Source organism: Daktulosphaira vitifoliae, unplaced genomic scaffold, assembly GCF_025091365.1.
Source record: "Daktulosphaira vitifoliae isolate Bord-2020 unplaced genomic scaffold, ASM2509136v1 Scaffold_4, whole genome shotgun sequence".
Classification (NCBI taxonomy): domain Eukaryota; kingdom Metazoa; phylum Arthropoda; class Insecta; order Hemiptera; family Phylloxeridae; genus Daktulosphaira; species Daktulosphaira vitifoliae.
In genome coordinates, this window is record NW_026099575.1 from 24960871 (window position 1) to 24980512 (window position 19642).

Genomic DNA, 19642 nt, shown 5'->3' on the forward strand with positions numbered 1-19642 from the left:
CAATTAGCTACCTGTATTTGTAATCCCTTGTGTATTATACCTATATATTAACTCAAAAAATTGAAACTTTAAATGTTTATATCTAATAAACGAATAAAGTTATATTAAAAATTCAAATGACATTTGTTATTAAATTAAAAACTCAAACATTTTATTAAATTCAAAATATGTGTTACCATTTAAAAAAACAAAGTTGACACCCTTACCAGGCATAAGGGATGAACTTAAAAAGTATTACATAGTTAATAATTCGAGAATAATGTGTAACTAAAGATAATAATAAAAAAAAATTTTTTAATTATTATTATTCTGTAAGTAATTGAGTGGGTTATGATAAAAAAATCTCCCTGTATATATATATATATATAAGTGTTAGAGTTTCTGGAACACTTTCAAAAGTTAAGTTGAAAAAATTGATTTTTTGTCATTTTGAATCCCTCCTGTGAGCAAGTAAAGAGTCAGATTTATAAAATAAATATACCATGATAAGTAAAGACATTATGCATTTGTAAATGTATGTTGATTTGTTTATATTTGAAAAAGTTATGGTAGTTTTAAAAAAATAAAATTTAAAAATTACTAATTTATAAAATTGTAATTTTTTTTGGAGGTTTCCCCCATTCTCCAGGGAATGAGGGGAATTTTTTCCTTTTTGAGGGTAATGTCTACGATTAAATACGATTTTTGATCTTTTGACGTATCGTTGAAAGAAATCGGTTCGATGAGAGCTAAGAAAAAGTGGTAACAGACACAAAAAAAAAACATATCATAGTAAAACCAATATCTTCTCAGCTTCACATTGAAGCTAAAAAAAAAAATAAATAAATAAGAAATAAAAAAAAACACAACTTAGTAAAATTAATACCTTCTTAAGTTCTTATCGAAGNATAAAAAAAAACACAACTTAGTAAAATTAATACCTTCTTAAGTTCTTATCGAAGCTAAAATATTCATTATTTCTGTCCATATTATTGAAACTTTATTTTTCTAATCAGTTCAATTTATTGAGAAACTTTTTTTTAATTTTACATTTTGATGCTCTTATCGATAAAATTAAGCTATGGTTCTTTGATTATTACAACGTTATATTTGTATTCGTTATTATATTCACTGTTAAATTACTACAAATAATAAATAATCAATGATGAAGTTAAGTTGCTCAGTATATGACGCGAAAACCAAAAGTTTCCAATTGTTATAAATATTGTGAAATAGTAAATCCTTTTTATTATTAAATCAAATATTCTAAATTTTAAAAGTTCTGACTCACAAAAACTATGTAAATTTTAAAATTATATATTACTATTTGTATTTACCAGGGATGGGAAATAATACTGCGCTTACCTAGTGATTAATAGGAAAGGATTTTTATATTCAAATGCATGCAAAACGAAAATTTTGGTTGCTGGCTCACATAAAATAATTTCTATTTTATACAATTAACAATTATATAATATGTCGAAAATTCACAATGTCACCTTGAGTGATATAATAACAACAGTTGACAAAAATGCTAATACTTTTCAATATGAATAAATGTGATTTTTAGTGAATATGCATAAATACAAATACAAAGAACGTTCAATATATATAATAAGTAGTAAATCTAGAATAAATACAAACAACAATTATTTGTGAGAATCCGAGTTAACAATTGACCATTGTCATCCGTGTAACTTAAATAAATTGATTAATGCAGCTGTGTATAGTATACAAACAACAAACAAAAATTATGATTATTACCTTAGGTGATCTGACACAATAACAAATCCGGCGAACAGAATTTTCAACAATTCTCAATAATTACATAGAATAAAATGACAAAGCTACAAAGGTCATCCGTGTGACTTAAATCATTTCAAATAAAACTAATCACCAAAATATACTACTAATATAATATAATACTACTTAATAAGTAGTACTTATGCTAAAGTGTGGCTAGCTATAAAAACTACTGTCTGTTATTAAAAAAAAAGGGAAAAAAATGATAGAAAAACTTATATAAATTAACCTATACTAAAGAAAAAACATACATATTTTTGTAGTGATAACCGACCGATGCCGCCAAACAACTGTGAGAGGAAGGGAAGGTGAGTGGACGGAACTAAGATTGCGCGCGCAATTTACGCTTTCGTATGCGGCGCGAACACTATTAGTAAACTATTAAGAAGGAAATTATATTTTTAAGCATAAATAAAATCATTTTCAAATTTTTCAATCAAAAGATTGCTTGAAAAGGAGGAATTTATTTGTAATTAACGTAGTGATGAAAGTTAGGTCTTTTAATTTGGTTAAAAACTTTTTCAACGCTTCTATAGACTAAATTATGATATTTCATATTTTAATGGTGATTACAAAACTGTCGTAGGTTAATTTATATATAATATATATAAATTATATATATATATCACTTACAGTTATGCTGGTAATTAAAAAATTAACGAAGTTTGAATATTGGATGCTTTAATATCGTTTTTCCTACCTGTCGTTTTTAACATTCATGTTAAAACCCATTCACTCAGGAATCTTCTTCTTTTTCTTTTTTTTCCTCACCCTAATCCTAACTACTTGGGATCGGCCACCCTTATTCTAAACTTCCACCTGACACGATCACTCACATTCTCTACGCTCACATCAGCTGTCCTCATATCGCATTCAATGACATCTCTCAATCTCTTTTTTGGTCTTCCTCTACCTCTTCTTCCTTCAATATTAATTTCTAAAACTGTTCTTACGACTTTCGATTCTTCCCTCCTCATAACATGACCAATCCATCTAAGTCTATTTTCTCTCATCTTATCCACCATTGACGTTACACCTATATTCCCTCTTATATGCTCATTTCTTATCCTATCTTCTCTAGTTACTTCACTCATCCATCTAAACATTCTCATATCTGCTACACTCATTCTCTGCTCTACTTTCTTATTCGCCTTACTTACTGTACAAGTGTTTATACTCCATCCAATCTTCTATCCTTTACTCTTCTATCATACTTTTAATTGCTTTATATTACTTTCTATGATTTTTCATAGAAAGTAAAAGTTATATTTTTCTATAACGTCCTCATCAAGGAAACCTGGTGGTTTGGTTTCCTTGTTTCCTGGCATTTTACTCCTACTTTCACCAACAATCACGTTTGTAGTATTTTCTACACAACTAGCAAATCTATTCCACATATCATTTATGTCTCCCTCAACATTCCGCACCGTCTTCTCTTTTACCATCTTTACAATCTCTTTTTCATTTTCCCCTTTAAATTTCCACCACCGGATCTTCAATTTTCCCCGAGGTCCTTCTATTTTTGTATATTCTCTTTCTTGTAAGCCCCAAAACTCCATTACCATCAGTCTATGTTTTGTAGTTACACTCTCGCCTGATATAACTTTATAATATTTTATTCGCTTTACGCTCTCTCTCTTACACATAAAATAATCAATCTGTTATCTATTCCTCTCATTTTTATAAGTTATATATTGTTCATCTCTTTTTCTAAAATAAGTATTAACCACAGCAAGATCATACGATACTGCGAAATCCAGGATTCTTTCTCCAGCCACATTCTCCCCACTCCATGTACTCTTTCATATCCTCTCCTCTCATTACCTACATGTCCATTCATATCTCCACCTATCACCACATCCTCCTTGTTAGGTACTCCTTGCATTACCTCATCCTTCTCTCTCCAAAACACTTCCTTGTCTATTTCATCACATCCTACTTGTGGTGCATAGGCACTTATTTCATTCAGCACTATTTCTTCAGATATCAATTTTACGACTATAATCCTGTCACTTTTCTGAGCTACTTCTACTACTTTACCTTTCATCTCCTCATACATTAATATCCCTAAACCATTCTTTGTACTAGAGTACCTGATTATATTATTTTATAACCCTCATCTATTTCCCTTGATTTCTCTCCTTTCCACTTAGTTTCCTGCACACAATAAATAATAACTTTTCTCCTCTACTAATTCTCCACTTCTACCAGTTAATGTTCCAACATTCCAAGTACTTATTCTTACTTTGTATTTATCTTTCTCTCTTATATTCACTCAGGATTATAAAATAAAAAATTTTCAATATTAAAAAAAAAATCAATATTAGAATTTACAGGCTTTTATTACATCAATTATAATTTTTTTAGATAAATAGACCGGTCTATTTATCTAAAAAAACTTTTTATTGAAACGTTTTATTTTTCATATATATTGAATATATATTTTTTTAATATCTGTATTTCAATAATAAAAAAAATATACAGGTACTTCCGTGAGACTCCTGATAAGCACGTGGAATACTCTATATGTTATAAAAAGATTTCAAGGTTATATTTAAGTATAGAGTCTAATTAAATTATTTAAATAAATTTCATATGATATTTCATCTAATATATAGGTATATTTAAAAATGAAAAAAATTGATAATCAAAACATATATAATTCTGTGAAAGTCTCCATTTATATTTATTTTTAAATTAAATTTGTAATTCAAATTTAATCGATATTATAGAAATCGAAGGTGGTTCACATAACAGAGATGAAACTAGAAGAAGGAAACTGGTGTTCATATGGTATACATATTGAAGCTGATTACCGTTTTCAACCAGTTGATTCAAAGTGGCGAAGAGAAATAAGTAAAAAATTAAAATTTCAAACAGAAAAACCACACAAGATTATAGAATTAAATAAAATGTTGAGCACACCAAAAAGTACTCAATGTTTAAACGTTACTTTGGATAATAATCAATTTTTTAGAATTATATCTGTTTTATTTACTGGAACACAAAAAAATGACAAAAAATTACGTAAAAAAGTTGAAAATGTAATTATATTATATAAATATATGCCATAATCATGATCAAAATATATTAATAAGTAATATAAATAAAATATTATTATTTTTATCATTTATATAAGGTAAATAATATCATATATTGTATTTTGGAATTCTTTTAACCAATTTTAGCCCTATTTGAGTTTTGCTCATATTTTCAAACAATATAGATATGCGTATTTTTTTTCATTAACTCATATATTTATTTTACAGAATCTAAAAAATGAAAATTATATTACTAAAATCTTTGAAGATGAAGACAGTAAAAATATTTATGCTGCATCTTATAGTCCAGAAAAGTTACTTGGTATTTTTTAAAATTTTTTTTATTAATAATTAAAGTACAAAGATTTTGGTTACTAGAAAATTGATTTTCATTCTGTCGCTATTTTTAATATACGATCATACATACAGCGTGATTAACTAGTCTACGCAATATCTTTAATGTAATGGGAAATGACCATTTACTAATTTACAAGAGAATATTTTATCAAAAAATTTTTAAATAAGCTAACTTAACTTCTATGTTAACAATTTTGTAAATTTTAAATACTGCCTAGCTCCACTTAAGTACTATTCATTAATTTAGTTAAAATTAAAATTATACCCTGTAAACTTGTTACAACATTTCTGCGAACGGCTCTTTAAAAATACTAATAGTAATAAAATATTATTTTGAGGTCTAATACTGATCTACCATACGCCTTTTTGGGGCCTTATGATAATACTCAACAAATACCCAATATAGTGCATATACGACGATGATATTGAACGATTCGTTAGTCGCGTGCTCATTCCAAATGTATTTTATTGTGGCACATTATATCATAAGGCGTATGATATAATGTGCAAATAAAATTCACGTAATTAATTTGGACGTATCGAGAATCACAGTAAACCTGATAAACACATTACGTTCTTTCATAGTTTTAGAAATTTATTTCCACTATTAAAAGTATTGTAGTATTTTAAAGACTTTAAAAACACGTACAACTGAAGAATTTTTCGGACTTTCTTTACAACAAATTGTATATGTCTGAAATTTCTTAGTGATCAAAAATATTGCAAAAATTAATTTTAAAAACAAAAATATCATTAATAACAATGTCCGGTGAGATTTTCAAATCGAATGACAATTTTATCTATTCATTGTCGTTGATGATAACTGTGAAATTGAACTGTTGAGATTACACACATGAAATACAATGCAAAACATTTATGAAACTAACAATGTAATCGTTTTTGGATTTGCCGGTTAAGAATTCGTACTGAAAGTAACATTGCCTGTTGATATATACGAATTAGAAGATTTAAACCCAACCCAACTCAATTAGGTATTTGCTAAAGGCGTTCTCTTCAAACAGAAACTATTAATAAAAGTGTTGTAATAACTAACTATATATTAAGACGAAATGTGCACTCGTCATTAAAAAAAAAAATGTAAATGAATTATGATAATCCGCGAATGTATCCCTAGAAAATGATCCAGGAGAGAAAACATTTTTCTTTTAAAAAAACAACAAACGCGAAAGAGCGCGAAAAATTTTGCTGGAAACTCTGTGATTTACATTGAATAGGCGATATACAAATCTTCACTCATGTGATGGTCTAGACATTTCGTATTTATTCAATAAATAATTCACTACTAAAAAATATTATGGTAAGAGCTTAAGGAAAAAATACTACTGTCTTAAATAGTATTAAAGTTTTATAGGGCAATCGTCTACTGACGATTATATGTATATATATAATATATATAACTTATCGTAAATTCATGTTTAATATTCTAATCTTTGAATATTTTGTACAGGCTGGTTCTCACGAACCTATACATATAGTGCGAATGAGAGGTCTAAAAACATCCGACATTATGCTAATTGTAGGGGATATTTTCCGCGCAACTCGAAGAGTTAAAAAAAAAAAAATCGCAGAAATGTTACAACACATTTTGAGGGTATATGAGAAACAATATGCTCTTATAATGAGTAAAGATCATGCCTAAGTACACCAAGTAATCGAGTACTTTTAATTTTATTTTGGTTCTAATATTATATATACTTTCAAAATAGATTACATTTTTGGATATTCATGTAGTAATTCAAAAATATAATAAAAATAAAAGAAGGTAATAATATTATAAGAAAGCAGCAAGATTGCGGTAGAACACAAGTCAATTACTACGTATAATATTTTATCGGGGTCGTGGTTCGAGGGTTCAAAATAATAAGAATATTAATATAAATTATAGAGTATAAAATTATTCTGTTGATATGTTAGATTGTAAAAATTAATTACTGTTATATTAATGAATTTGACTATTCATAAAACCTTATTATTAAAAGAAACAATTAATATTCTTCTAGTCATTAAAACGTTTTTATAAGGATTAATACAATTGACTCATCTTTTGTTGTTCTTATTTAAATTCTGAAAATAGATTATAGTTAAATAGAAATAATTTGAATGTCGAAATAAGAGTTATAAGTGTCAGGAAGTGTACGGCAGTCGAGATTGATCTTGCTCATTTACCATCATATTGTGCTAAATAGTTAAGTCACTAACTCCACTACTGTATGCCATGCTGTTCTACGTTATTCTGCTTTACTCAGTAATAACTGGACTACTTGGATGATGCTCTTAGTCTTTTTACTTAATACATTTGATAGTCCATCTCTTATTTTTTTGGTCATCACAAATGACGTGCTGCTCTTTTAGACTATTTTATTATTATCATTTTATATTTTATTACACGGTTATCATGAATTAGATAACTATTACATGAAAAAATATATATTTTAATTACAAAGTAATTTTATGATATCAATTTGGTAAATAATACAATTTTTGTGACATTGCACTTGTCTTATAATTTACATTCAAATATTTAAAGAATTATTTAAAAGTAATATGGATGGATATTACAACATTCACTAAAGCTAACGAATATTCCTTATTATACTAATAATATAAATATATTTTTTTTTTTACGTAGATACAGTCTTAATTTTAATTACAAGTTATGTTATTGAAACAAGCATATATATATTTATAAAAGAGGATCGCAAATGGTATTACTTTCCTAAAAACATTTCTATAGATGAGTCAACAATAAGTCAAGAAAAATCTATTTATTTATATGACATGGATGAGCAATTTTTAATTATTACAGATGTATTTGACAAATAGTGTACTGTTGATACTGTTTTAAAACATTTTATGCGAATATTTTTTAAATATATATACAGTGATTTGTACATTAGAAACCACTTATTTATTTTTAAAATAAAAGTAATGTTGATAATACAGTTTTGAATTTTTTTTTAGTTAAATAATTTATCAAGTTATCAATTAATAATTAATCTTTAAGATCATTAATTATATATAATATATCGTATAAAGGTATAAATATTGCTTTTTTAAAGAAAAAAATGTATACATTTAATTAGCTCACTTAATAGAATATTTAATAATTAAGAAAATGGTAAATTACAAAAATGTATTAATGAGTTTGCACGCCAAACCATCGATATACAGGTGTTATAACAATTGTAATAACTTTTTATCCAATCAATATTTGGCGTTACTTTTTTTTTAAATAATTGTTATGCATTGGAATTATAAATATTTTGTAATAGATAATTTTTTTCAAAGGGATCGAAAAAAAGATTAACGCGCATCATAGCGGTCTTTCGTTCGGTCGTTACGGGCGGATTCTATTGTTTTATTAGGTATACGGTCAAAATTGTATTGTTCGATTAACATAATATGTGTAACGTGACAAAAAGTATCTGTTTATTTTTTTTGTCTATTTGTATATGTGTGTGTTCTCAGTTATCTTGGTTGAGCCGAATGAGTGCTGCGACGGCGTTTATCATTTAAAATTTAAATAATTATTAAAAATCAGCTGTGTATTTCTTCGGACCGGTTCATGGACGGCATTAGTGCGTACACTCACCCCACTCTTTTTCTATCTTGAACGTCATTTGCACTGCTCACCACACACATTGTCGCCTTATGATTCGAATTGTTCTTAATAATTTCCGTCACTGGATATTTAATTTTTTTTTTGATCTCTACTCTAAAAGCTAGCCAACGTATCGCCGGATCAAACGCTGGACGTTTTGTTCGAAAATTAACCATACTCGGAACTGGTTGTGTTAGTTTTCGTCGTGTATATAGTATTAGTACAATGTGATGACGTAGTGCATTTTATTCCGGGGTTGTCCTAACTTCTAACTGTTTAAAACCAGTCGCTTACTTGGGACGTATACCCGCCGTGCTTAGCGGTAATGCCGTGATTAATAGCTGGTGGGTACCCGAAGACGTTCATCGTATTCTTTAATTATGAAAGTGTAGGTGTAACTATTATTTTTTTTATTAATATCTATTTTTTTTCTTCTCTCTGTTCCCCTGTAATTTGTAGACAAGGTTTTTTGACCGTTCGGTTTTTTACTAGTTTTTACGGTTTTAACTTAATTTTTTTTATTACTTATAAAGTCCCCTTAATTTAACTTAACTATTATTATTTTTGCGTGTTCCATCTTCAATGGACTCGTGTATTTTGTAGTTTTTTTTCTTCCTTTTGTCGTAACACAATAAAAGAAAGGAAACAGGTGTAAATGTAATTGTGATGCGAAGATGAATATGAGGATGTGGTGCCTGCTGTCCAGGTATTCACGTGCGTGTTGTCGTACAGCAGTCACCGTGTTCGGCTGACACTCCGGGTTAGCTGTGGGTGTCGAAAGGCTATTGTCATAGGAAGGGAATAAGGGTAACACCTAGGTATGAGGTGCAGACGAAGTGCAAGACACAAATACCAGGTGTACGCAAAAGTAGCCCAAAGTATGAGGTGCAGACGAAGTGCAAGACACAAATACTTTGGGTATAGGAGAGGATAATGAAGTACGAGGTGCAGACAAAGTGCAAGACACAAATATTTTGGGTATAGGAGAGGATAATGAAGTACGAGGTGCAGACAAAGTGCAAGACACAAATACTGGGCGTACCAGATAAGGAGTATAACAAAGTACGAGATGCAGATGAAGTGCAAGACTAAAGTACTTCAAAGAGAGAACGGGGTAGCCGAGTATGAGGTGCAGACAAAGTGCAAGACACAAGTACTCTGAAATGTGGCGGAAGAGAGTAGATAGGTTTAAAAAGGAATAAACAAAAACTTTACTTTAAGCAGTAAGCTGGACAGCGACAACCGAGTACTAAGGCTGATGAATGACACAAGGCACTGGAGTCGACTGACCACGATGGTCAGGTCTTTTGGGTTTTTATAATAATTAGAACTATTGCCAATTTGGCAATAAATATTATTTGTTAATTCATCAGTCTCACGAATCGGATGTGCTGTCTGTATTTTATTAAAATAATTCTCACAATAATAGTAACGTAACATCACCACACTTTCAAAAATCAATTCCCCTTAGTTTATAAGGTACGAGCAACGACCTTGTATAAGGTCATCACTGATCATCATGGTTATGTGACAACTGTCACGATGTTTTGGTGTACATTAACAACTCAACGGACATCAACTTCAACCTTTATAACTTTTCTATTTTTTTTTTTTTTTTTATCTTAAATTGTTTTTAATGTACAAGATTTAATTTTTTTTTTTTAATTCTACTGTGATTCGACAATACATTGTCTCGCCCAGTGGTTTGGCGACCCTTTCTTTTTGTATTTTTCAATGCACCATGAAAGTTACAAATTTTCCGTTGTGGCTAATTAATTCAATTTTTTTTTTTTTATGTATTTGTAACCTTTCAAAGTGGCAACCCTGCCAGGATTCTTGCGATTTCGCAAGGCTTACCTTAGTTTTCGTTTATTCTATATTAAGTTAATTTTATGTTTTTGTAGATTTTTTTACTCTGAATTGTAGTCGTTGTATAGTCATGTACATCATACCTATTTATTTTGTTCTTAATGGCTCATAACATTTTTAACAATTTCGGTCCCTTGGACATTGTTATTTGCCTAAAATCATGTTTTAGAAACAAGAGTTGCCGTGCCTTCCCGTGGTGTACACACAAATGCCGTCTGTTGCCGTTCACGTTCCTGGACAACTGTCTACGATTTTTTTGGATCGTATGAATTTGATGGACTGCTGCAGTCTGGAGTTTTCGTTACATTCATGGAGTCAATGTACACCGTGCCATCACCATTCATCACCAACGTCGAAGTCATCATTGAATACTTCAATTTAATTAAGATAGAATTATTATTATTATTGGTTCAATATTATCTCTCTGTAGTGTGTTACCTTTTCACGTTGTTTTTGTAATTTCAGGTGTCCCAATGCTCTCCGCTGATCAGTCTATTTTTTTAGCCACGATGTTTGATTCCGTGTGCTTATTAATTATTGAATTATTATTCAGGTATTTTCGGGAGAGAAGATTGCATGTTAACTTAATTTAATTTTGTCTCTTGAGTTTTGCTACACACTTAATTTTTTTTATTTATTATTTCGGTTCTGCACGATATATTTCCGGGTGCCGTAAGTATTTTTTTTCCGTGTTTTAATTGCTAATCCGGTTCGTGAGTTTTGTCCGACTGTTCTGCAAACATGTGTTAATTTTTTGTAGGTTTTTTAGTGATTTATGATGTTACTCTTATTACTAAACTTTAATCATTTATTAAATTTTTAGTCTTAAATTTTTTTTTTTGTGTCTCAGCACATTTGTTCTATTTTAATTTTCTCTCAAATATATGGTATTTTATTTTATTCAATGTTAAATTTTAGTCTTTCTCGATGAACGCTAACCAATATAATTTTAATATATTCTTGATTAATGCTACGTCGTGTTAAGACGACATAGCTGATTTCTGGCGACGCGTTGTTGTGGTTTATTTTTCTATTTATTATTCATTTTTTTGTACTTGCGTTTTGACGCTAGTGAATTTTTTTTATACTTATTGCATTTAATTTCAGTCATTAATGATCTCAATTTTTTCTAATTTTTGGTGTTGTGAATTTTATTTTAAACACGTAATTATTTTAAATGTTAAATTTTTTTTCTGTGATTTCTAAGTGCATTTTTTTTCTTTTAGTTTAATTATTTATTTAAAATTTTTCATACAATGTGTGATTTTGGCTCATACAGTTTCATAAATTTTGTCGTTACCAAGAATATAGTGGTCATGGTGGACCCATAGCCTTCATATTATTTTTGTTCCTGGGATTCCTTTACTTCGTGCTTTAAGCGTATTCACCTGTGATGTTTTTCTTGTGATTGTGGTGAAAACCTGAAGTTATTTTTCAATGCGCCATGAAAGTTACAAATTTTCCGTTGTGGCCAATTAATTCAATTTTTTTTTTATATTTGTAACCTTTCATATGTTTATCGAACTTATATTATAAGTCCAACATCGTGTACATTTGGTAAACATGAGTGTTCGATAAAAGTTCCGCGATTGCTTGCAATTCATAATAATATAAATAAATATTTTATATTTTAAATTCATACAATTTTTAATATTAAAATACTTATTTTAATTAATATATTACTTTTTAATAAAAATCATTTATTACTAATACATATAAATTTATAACTTAAAAACACTTAAACTTTTTATTTATTTTTTTTGACTTATATTTTTTTAAATTAAGCGGGACTTAAAATAAATTTAAATTGAATTTTATTTTGGTGAATCTTTAATTTTTATTTGTTTATAAAATAATAATATTTTATTTTTTCTTATTATGGAAATAGTTGTTAATTAATATTTAAAACCTAAGACATTTGAAATTTATTTTATTTTTAAAATAAATCTGATCCAATATTTGTTTAATGGTAAATATTCGTTGTGAACCTTTATTACTGGGTCTTAGAGCTTAATATTTTTGTTCTACCGAACATCGCGCTGGCAGACAAAACTTAAGGTCACAATTATTTTCATTCAAACTAAAATTTAAATTAACTGAATAATTATTTTATTGGATTAAGTGTATTGCATTTCTTTACTTATTGGGTACCTAGTCTCTGAGCTTAATGTCTTAATGCCATTTTATTTATATCATTACACCCTTTACACCCATACATATTTAGCTACACTTTACCATGTATTATTCCATCATATTTTATTTCATTTTGTACTATATATTATTTTAACACCCACCAGCCCTCTAATTTTTCTGTTAGTATATACAAATATTAGGGGTAACCGGGGGAACACTGTCACCTTAGCAAAAATTGTTATATCTCTGGTTCTGAGACTCTAAATTTTATTATATTACAATAAATGGATGCATAAACATATTGACTGCATTATATCAAAGTCTCAGATTTTTAAAACTTAATCTTATATATAGAAATATATTTTTTTTTAATGCAAATGACCGGTACTCCCCCTACCCCGGGGGAATATCGGCCATACATAAATACATGTAAAAAGATAGGGATAAAATAATTTAAATAAAAATCACTGAAATATAGTTCAAACTAAAAGTTGTTTTCAAATATAATTACTGAAAACAAATACCAATAGGCAGCACTTGATTATATCAACAATTTTATTTCATTTGTTCATAACTATTTATTTTGTAAATTAAACATAACATCTTAGCTTATTATCAGTCTCTTTCAAATTACAAACATATTTTCAATCAAATAACATAGGTAATTAGACATCAGCTAGATACTGACACGACTGTTGCAACTGTTGTCGACACTGGTTTTGAGGATAGAGACCCGTAGGCCGTTTATTAATAAGCAACAAAAACTTCATTAAAAAAAAAAAACAAACAAACCGAAAAGACGGACATAGTTAATAATAATCTTCGCATAATATCGCGTCACTTTCGCTGGCGTCGGCGACGCAGTGTCCGGCATGATTCTCGACATAAAAAAGTTAGCAGCGTTGATGGCGTCGAGATGGTTTGCGGATGCGAATCGGTTCGTCGAGTCCGGTTGTCACTTAGACAACGTGAAGAAGACTCTCTGTATCATTTGCGGCGGATCGTCGACGGCCGTGCGGCACTTGCTGGACGTTGTACCGTAGCGTATGTCACGCTGTTTGGTTAGTGAAATACTCATAGTAGGGCGACAGTTGGTAAAGGTGACACGAGTCAGGGGCCATCGTGTATATCGAAGTGACGTAGAACCGTGTCAATACATATAACTTTATAAATTAAAAATAATAATAAAATCTTATTTAATGACTAAAATCCTGTAATAGGTAAATTTCACAGTTAAAATCAAATATAAATTAAACATCATAATAACAGTTGGCTTAATTTGTATCAGTCATTCAACTTACAAACTTATTTAGAATTAATTGACAATAGTAATAAAATATCTGCTAGAAATTTATGAAATATAATAATAATTAGTACTTTTAACATTAGATACCTAACTAAAAAATAAAACAATAGGCATAGAAATCCTATTCAATAAATATGTTAGAATTCATAGGGTAAATACCTGTAGCAGAAAACCCTGAAATACCATTTTGAAGTGTAGCAACTCTAGAGTATGATTTATTGAAAAGTTTTGCGATATCATAAGGTGTGATTTTAACCATTGCATAATTTTCAATAAATATATTACACTCTTTTCTAAAAGCTGCCCTGATTGGTCCCTCCAAAAAAACATCTGAGGGCTGCATCCTATGTGATGTGTGTGGTGGTAACGATAACATGACAATATTATGTTTTTTACAAAATTCATAAGCACCTAATGATATACGACTGCTATAATTATCTAGAATTGATATAACTGCATTTTCATTAGTGGGGTTTAAATGGCGAGACAAATGATCGAGCCATTTCAAAAAATGTTTTCTGTAGTCCATCCATTTTTAGTACATTCATAAATTGACCATGGTGGACCATTTTATGAAAATTTTATATCCATTATTTTTCGTGAGAATATAAATACTGGTGGTATAAATGATCCAGATGCACTCGTAGCACAAATTACTGTATTATTTTTTCCACGCTCCCAGCTAATAACAGAGCCTATACGTTATTGACCATTTGATCCAATAATTTTACCAGGATCTTGAACAATGGTAATACCTGTTTTATCCATATTATATATTTTAGTTGGAAAAAACATTAATCCTTTCAAGTTTTTGAAAAATAGTCCTACTTTTACCTTGTTGAAAGCTGATATTATGCTCATACTCGTGACCTCAAGTTTTCGCATAGTGACTTTTGGATTCTTTCTAATGAAGTTATAAAATCAGTCTACTCTGTCTAATTGTTTTTGTACATTAAAAGGATCTAATCAAAATAAAACTTATTTAAATTTGAAATCAAAATTAAGACTAAGATTGCAGTACATAAGTCAGATAATAAAAGATCAAGGATGTAATTCATATCAAGAGTTGAAGAGGAAGGTTAGTGATTGAACATTAGAACATTGAAGTTGTTGCAAACCAATCATTAGTTTGAATACTGCTTAATAAGAAGAAATTTGAAATGTACTTACATTTTTACATGTTAATTGAGAATGGGGTAACACCAGTCATTCCAGAAACGACTGCTATTAACCTATTAATTTTGATCAGTGTTTCCATTTATGACAAGTAATAAGAAAATATTATTAATCCATAAATCATTATACTATTAGGTAGATAATTTTAATATATAATAATCCTCATGTTTTGTTCTATATATACGTATAAAAGACACATAGAAATATATAATAATTTTCTTATCTTAAATTAAATTTCTTAAAAAAATTTTTTAGCATCAATGAAAAGCTGAGAAGGTATTTTACTATGTGTTTTTTTTTTGTGTCTGTGAACGCTCAATCTCAGCTCTAACTGGACCGATTTTTATGAAAAATATGTCAAAAGATCACAAATCGTATCTAGTCGAAGACATTACCCTCAAAATTTGAAAAAAATTTCCTCGTTCCCCGTAAACGGGGGAAATCCCCAAAAAATTACAAATTTAAAAATCGCTAATTTTCGACATTTTTTCAATTTTTTTTACTTAAAATTGCCATAATTTTTTCAAAAATGAACAAATCAATAACCTAATGAATATATAAATATATATATATATATTTTAGATACCTTAGGTATTTACCTATCATTTTATATATTTTTGTGAACATTTGACCCTTTACCAGCCCACAGGAAGGGTTTCAAAATAGTAACTTTTTCAACTTAACTTTTGAAATTGTTCCAGAAAGACTGACACTTTTATATACACTTTAAATTAAAGTTTATGAAGTATACTTTATTTTGAAAAAAAAATTTGACCTATGGATTTTTCTTCGAGGTGAAAATGACTACTGTATTCAAAAATATGCTATGTTTATGTTAAAATTCTCGGTTTTGTATTTTATATTATTTTAAAATATCTGACATGAGGAAGTACACAGATTTTCATAAATATTATATAAACAAAATTGATATAGTATAGAAAGTTAAATTTATTTAAATTTTTTTGCTTTTTTGAAGCCGAGCAAATTAACTTTGAAATTTGAACTAGCTTAAATAGCCAATTTTTTCAATCGACGGTAGCGACGTACAGTTGCCGATTTGGTAATACTTATGTTTTACACGCTTGGGGTACAAGGTTCTAAACCGCGTAGGCAATGAATTTTTTGCATTTTTTCTTAATTCTTTTTAAGTTAGTATAAATTTTTAACTCGTTTGATTTTTATCTAATTTAGATTCAATAACTTCAATAAAGATCAAGGATCTCATCACTTTAGTCGCCCCAAGCAAAAAGAAATTTCTTATTCGTATTAAAATTATTTTACTATATTTTAAGTTTTTGTTTCGATGTAATGCTGAGAAGATATTTTTTTGTGACTATCATTTATTTTCTCTGCTCTAACTTGACCTACTTTTTTCAACGATACGTCAAATGACTATAATTCGTATCTTCGTTGAAGATATTACTCTCAAAAATTGAAAAAAAATTCTAATTTATCAATTAAATGGTTACTTATCCCATGTTCATCATACAGACAATTANATTAAATGGTTACTTATCCCATGTTCATCATACAGACAATTAAAATCATTCATTTCTAATGTTTTCAAAATATTTATTGACGAATCAAGTTTCATATGATAATTTGATATATTGATATACAAAATTAAATCATTTTACTTTGTAAAAAAATAATTTTTTTACTCTATTTATAAGCAGTAACACTTATAAAAAACTTAAATAAATTTTCAGGTTAAAAGTAATTATTTAGTCAAATAGTTATTCATATATTATTATCATTATATCATAGGATTTCTTTTACATATTGCTGTAATAACAAGATAAATCTGGACTAATCTTGTTGTTGCACCAAATAACAAAACAAGGTAAATTTATTTTTGCCCCTAATTATCAAGAATAATTTCCTTTAAAATTTTTTACTAAAAAGAGGTTTTTGAAAAAAAGTTGATTTATTGGGTTGTTGCCGCAATTCGTTCAACTTTAATCACTCTCAAATCTTCACTATGTTACAGTTTTTCATTGTATCGTACTGAAATTTTATCATACATTTTACTAAACAAGGTNATATTATAGGATTTCTTTCACATATTGCTGTAACAACAAGATAAAACTGGACTAATCTTGTTATTGCAGCAAATAACAAAACAAGTTAAATTTATTTTTGTAACAACTATATGAATTTAGACATAATCAATATGGTTGTTGCCTCTAATTATCAAGAATAATTTCCTTTTAAATATTTTTATTAAAAAGTGGTTTTTGAAAAAAAGTTGATTTATTGGATTGTTGCCACAATTCTTTCAATTTTAATCACTCAAATCTTCATTATGTTACAGTTTTTCATTGTATCGTAATGAAATTTTATCATACAATTTACTAAATAAAGTTTATTGTTCTTTTCGATCAAAATATAAGTTGTTTAATGTCTAAATGTATACATGTTTTTTTTATATAGTTTTAAAGAGTAAAATAGACAAGATACATTTATAAATGAATGTTGTCTAAAATTTAAAAAAATATTAACTCAATCAATACAAGCATATTCTTTTTTATAGAGGTAAATGTTTGTATTTTATTTTTGTAAATTTTTGTTTAATGTTTACATAACAAAATAATGGAGCCAAATTTTAAGTAAAATGTCTTTTCCTAATACTTATATTTAAATGAAAAATTCAGCTATAAAATATATTTTAAAATTTTACGTGGTTTGAGTGATTTTAGTTGGTTTTATAAGATGTTTTTATTAAATATTTTCGCAATTTTATGGTTATCACACAATATTTACTTAACAGTCATACCCGGAGGTAATTGGTTCTCGAAGGTAAATAAATATAAATTTAATTTATACTACACAATAATATTATCTAAGACTTTTGATCTAATATTTTATTATCTTCTAGAATTATAGGCTTTATGAAATTATTTTCTATACATTTTACGGAAACAAAAAAATGATAATATCACAAATATAGAATGTAGTGTTTAAATAGGAATTGCTAATTCCTAAAAATTAAAATTTTCTTTGAAGCATTGAAAAAAATGTTTTAAATAAAATTTTATTTAAGAAAATTTCAATAAATTACAGTTTTTAATCATAATTATAAATTTAATTACGTGTAACTATCATATTAAACGTAGGACATAATATTACAAAACAAAAACTTAATCATTTTAGGAGTTATGAGAAATGATATTGCCACGTATCAAATTATGATTTCTTTTATTAATATTTCTTTGAACTATTTTGCATTCGATTTTGATTATCTTTATTCCATTTTACTGAAATATATTTTGAATCGCTTTACGATAATTAAATTTAGATATTCCAATTTCAATATCCAATCGATCGTCAGTGGTATCGGTTAAAAGTTTTTATACTTAATTTTGGGCTTTATGACATTATTTTTCATACATTTTACAGAGAAAAAAANTTTCGATTTCGATTATCGATAATTCAATTGAATAATTTTGATTTCGATTTATATTATGTATATTCCACTTTACCGATTTCTATTTTCTATCGCATATCGATATTTTATTTTAGATATTTCAATTTCGATACCGATAACGACATTGGTTAAAATTTTTCATACTTTATTTTATCTTAGCTAACCTATATGTACTAAGATCCATATAAATATAATATTATTTACTATCACTAGCGTAATTTTTTAGCATTAATAGAAAAATTTACTAAACTATTTTTCAAGAATATGTTAATTACTAAAAAAATATTTATAACATGTTATAAATATTTTATTAAACATTATTGAAAAAAAGAAAAAAGAACAATTATTTTGTAATATTCATTTGTATACGTACAATAAATATATTCCATAAGTTGTGTTACAAAACCATGTTGTATCCAACACATGAACATCGTATGTTATAACATCCCATCGTATGTAGTTTATACAAGAAATATATTCCATAAATATAATGTAAATTAATCATTATAATGTTAATTTGATGTATTGTAAAAAAAATACTGATTATAATACTATGTTTTTATGCAAATAAATTGTTATTCATTTAAACAATAATGTCCCCACTAGGGTGACCAACAAAAATCTAATGTCTTTTTTATTATTTAGTTACCCCTTAATTTTTTTTAATGGTCAAAATTTAAGACCGATCCATAAAGGTTAACCCGTACCCCGGGCCTATTAAGTTGAGTTGAAGAGACAAATTTAATAAAAATAACTCATCAATGTCTCAACTTTTTTTTTGCTTTACTTAGAATTATGAAAGTAAAACTCAAATAAAGAAAATTTTATAAGAAATTAAAAAATAATATATTCAATGTTGTTTTAGCTTCGATGCGAAGCTGAGAAGGTATTGGTTTTACTAAGATGATTTTTTTTTTTTTTTTTTTTTT

General features: G+C 27.7%; 1 protein-coding gene across 3 annotated transcripts in view; it reads left to right on the top strand.

Moving 5' to 3' along the window:
* The window catches only part of LOC126904268 (uncharacterized), a 52354-nt gene that overhangs the window by 18673 nt on the left and 14039 nt on the right, over nt 1-19642 (top strand). For 2 of the 3 annotated variants that reach the window (XM_050683166.1, XM_050683165.1), the window contains 3 exons: nt 4515-4826; nt 5052-5145; nt 7831-8139. The exons of the other annotated variant lie outside the window; for it this stretch is intronic. In XM_050683166.1, the coding sequence (XP_050539123.1) occupies nt 4515-4826; nt 5052-5145; nt 7831-8024 (600 nt within the window). In that variant the 3' untranslated portion in view covers nt 8025-8139. Of the gene's footprint in view, nt 1-4514; nt 4827-5051; nt 5146-7830; nt 8140-19642 lie in introns of those variants that run through there. 3 annotated transcript variants of the gene reach the window in all.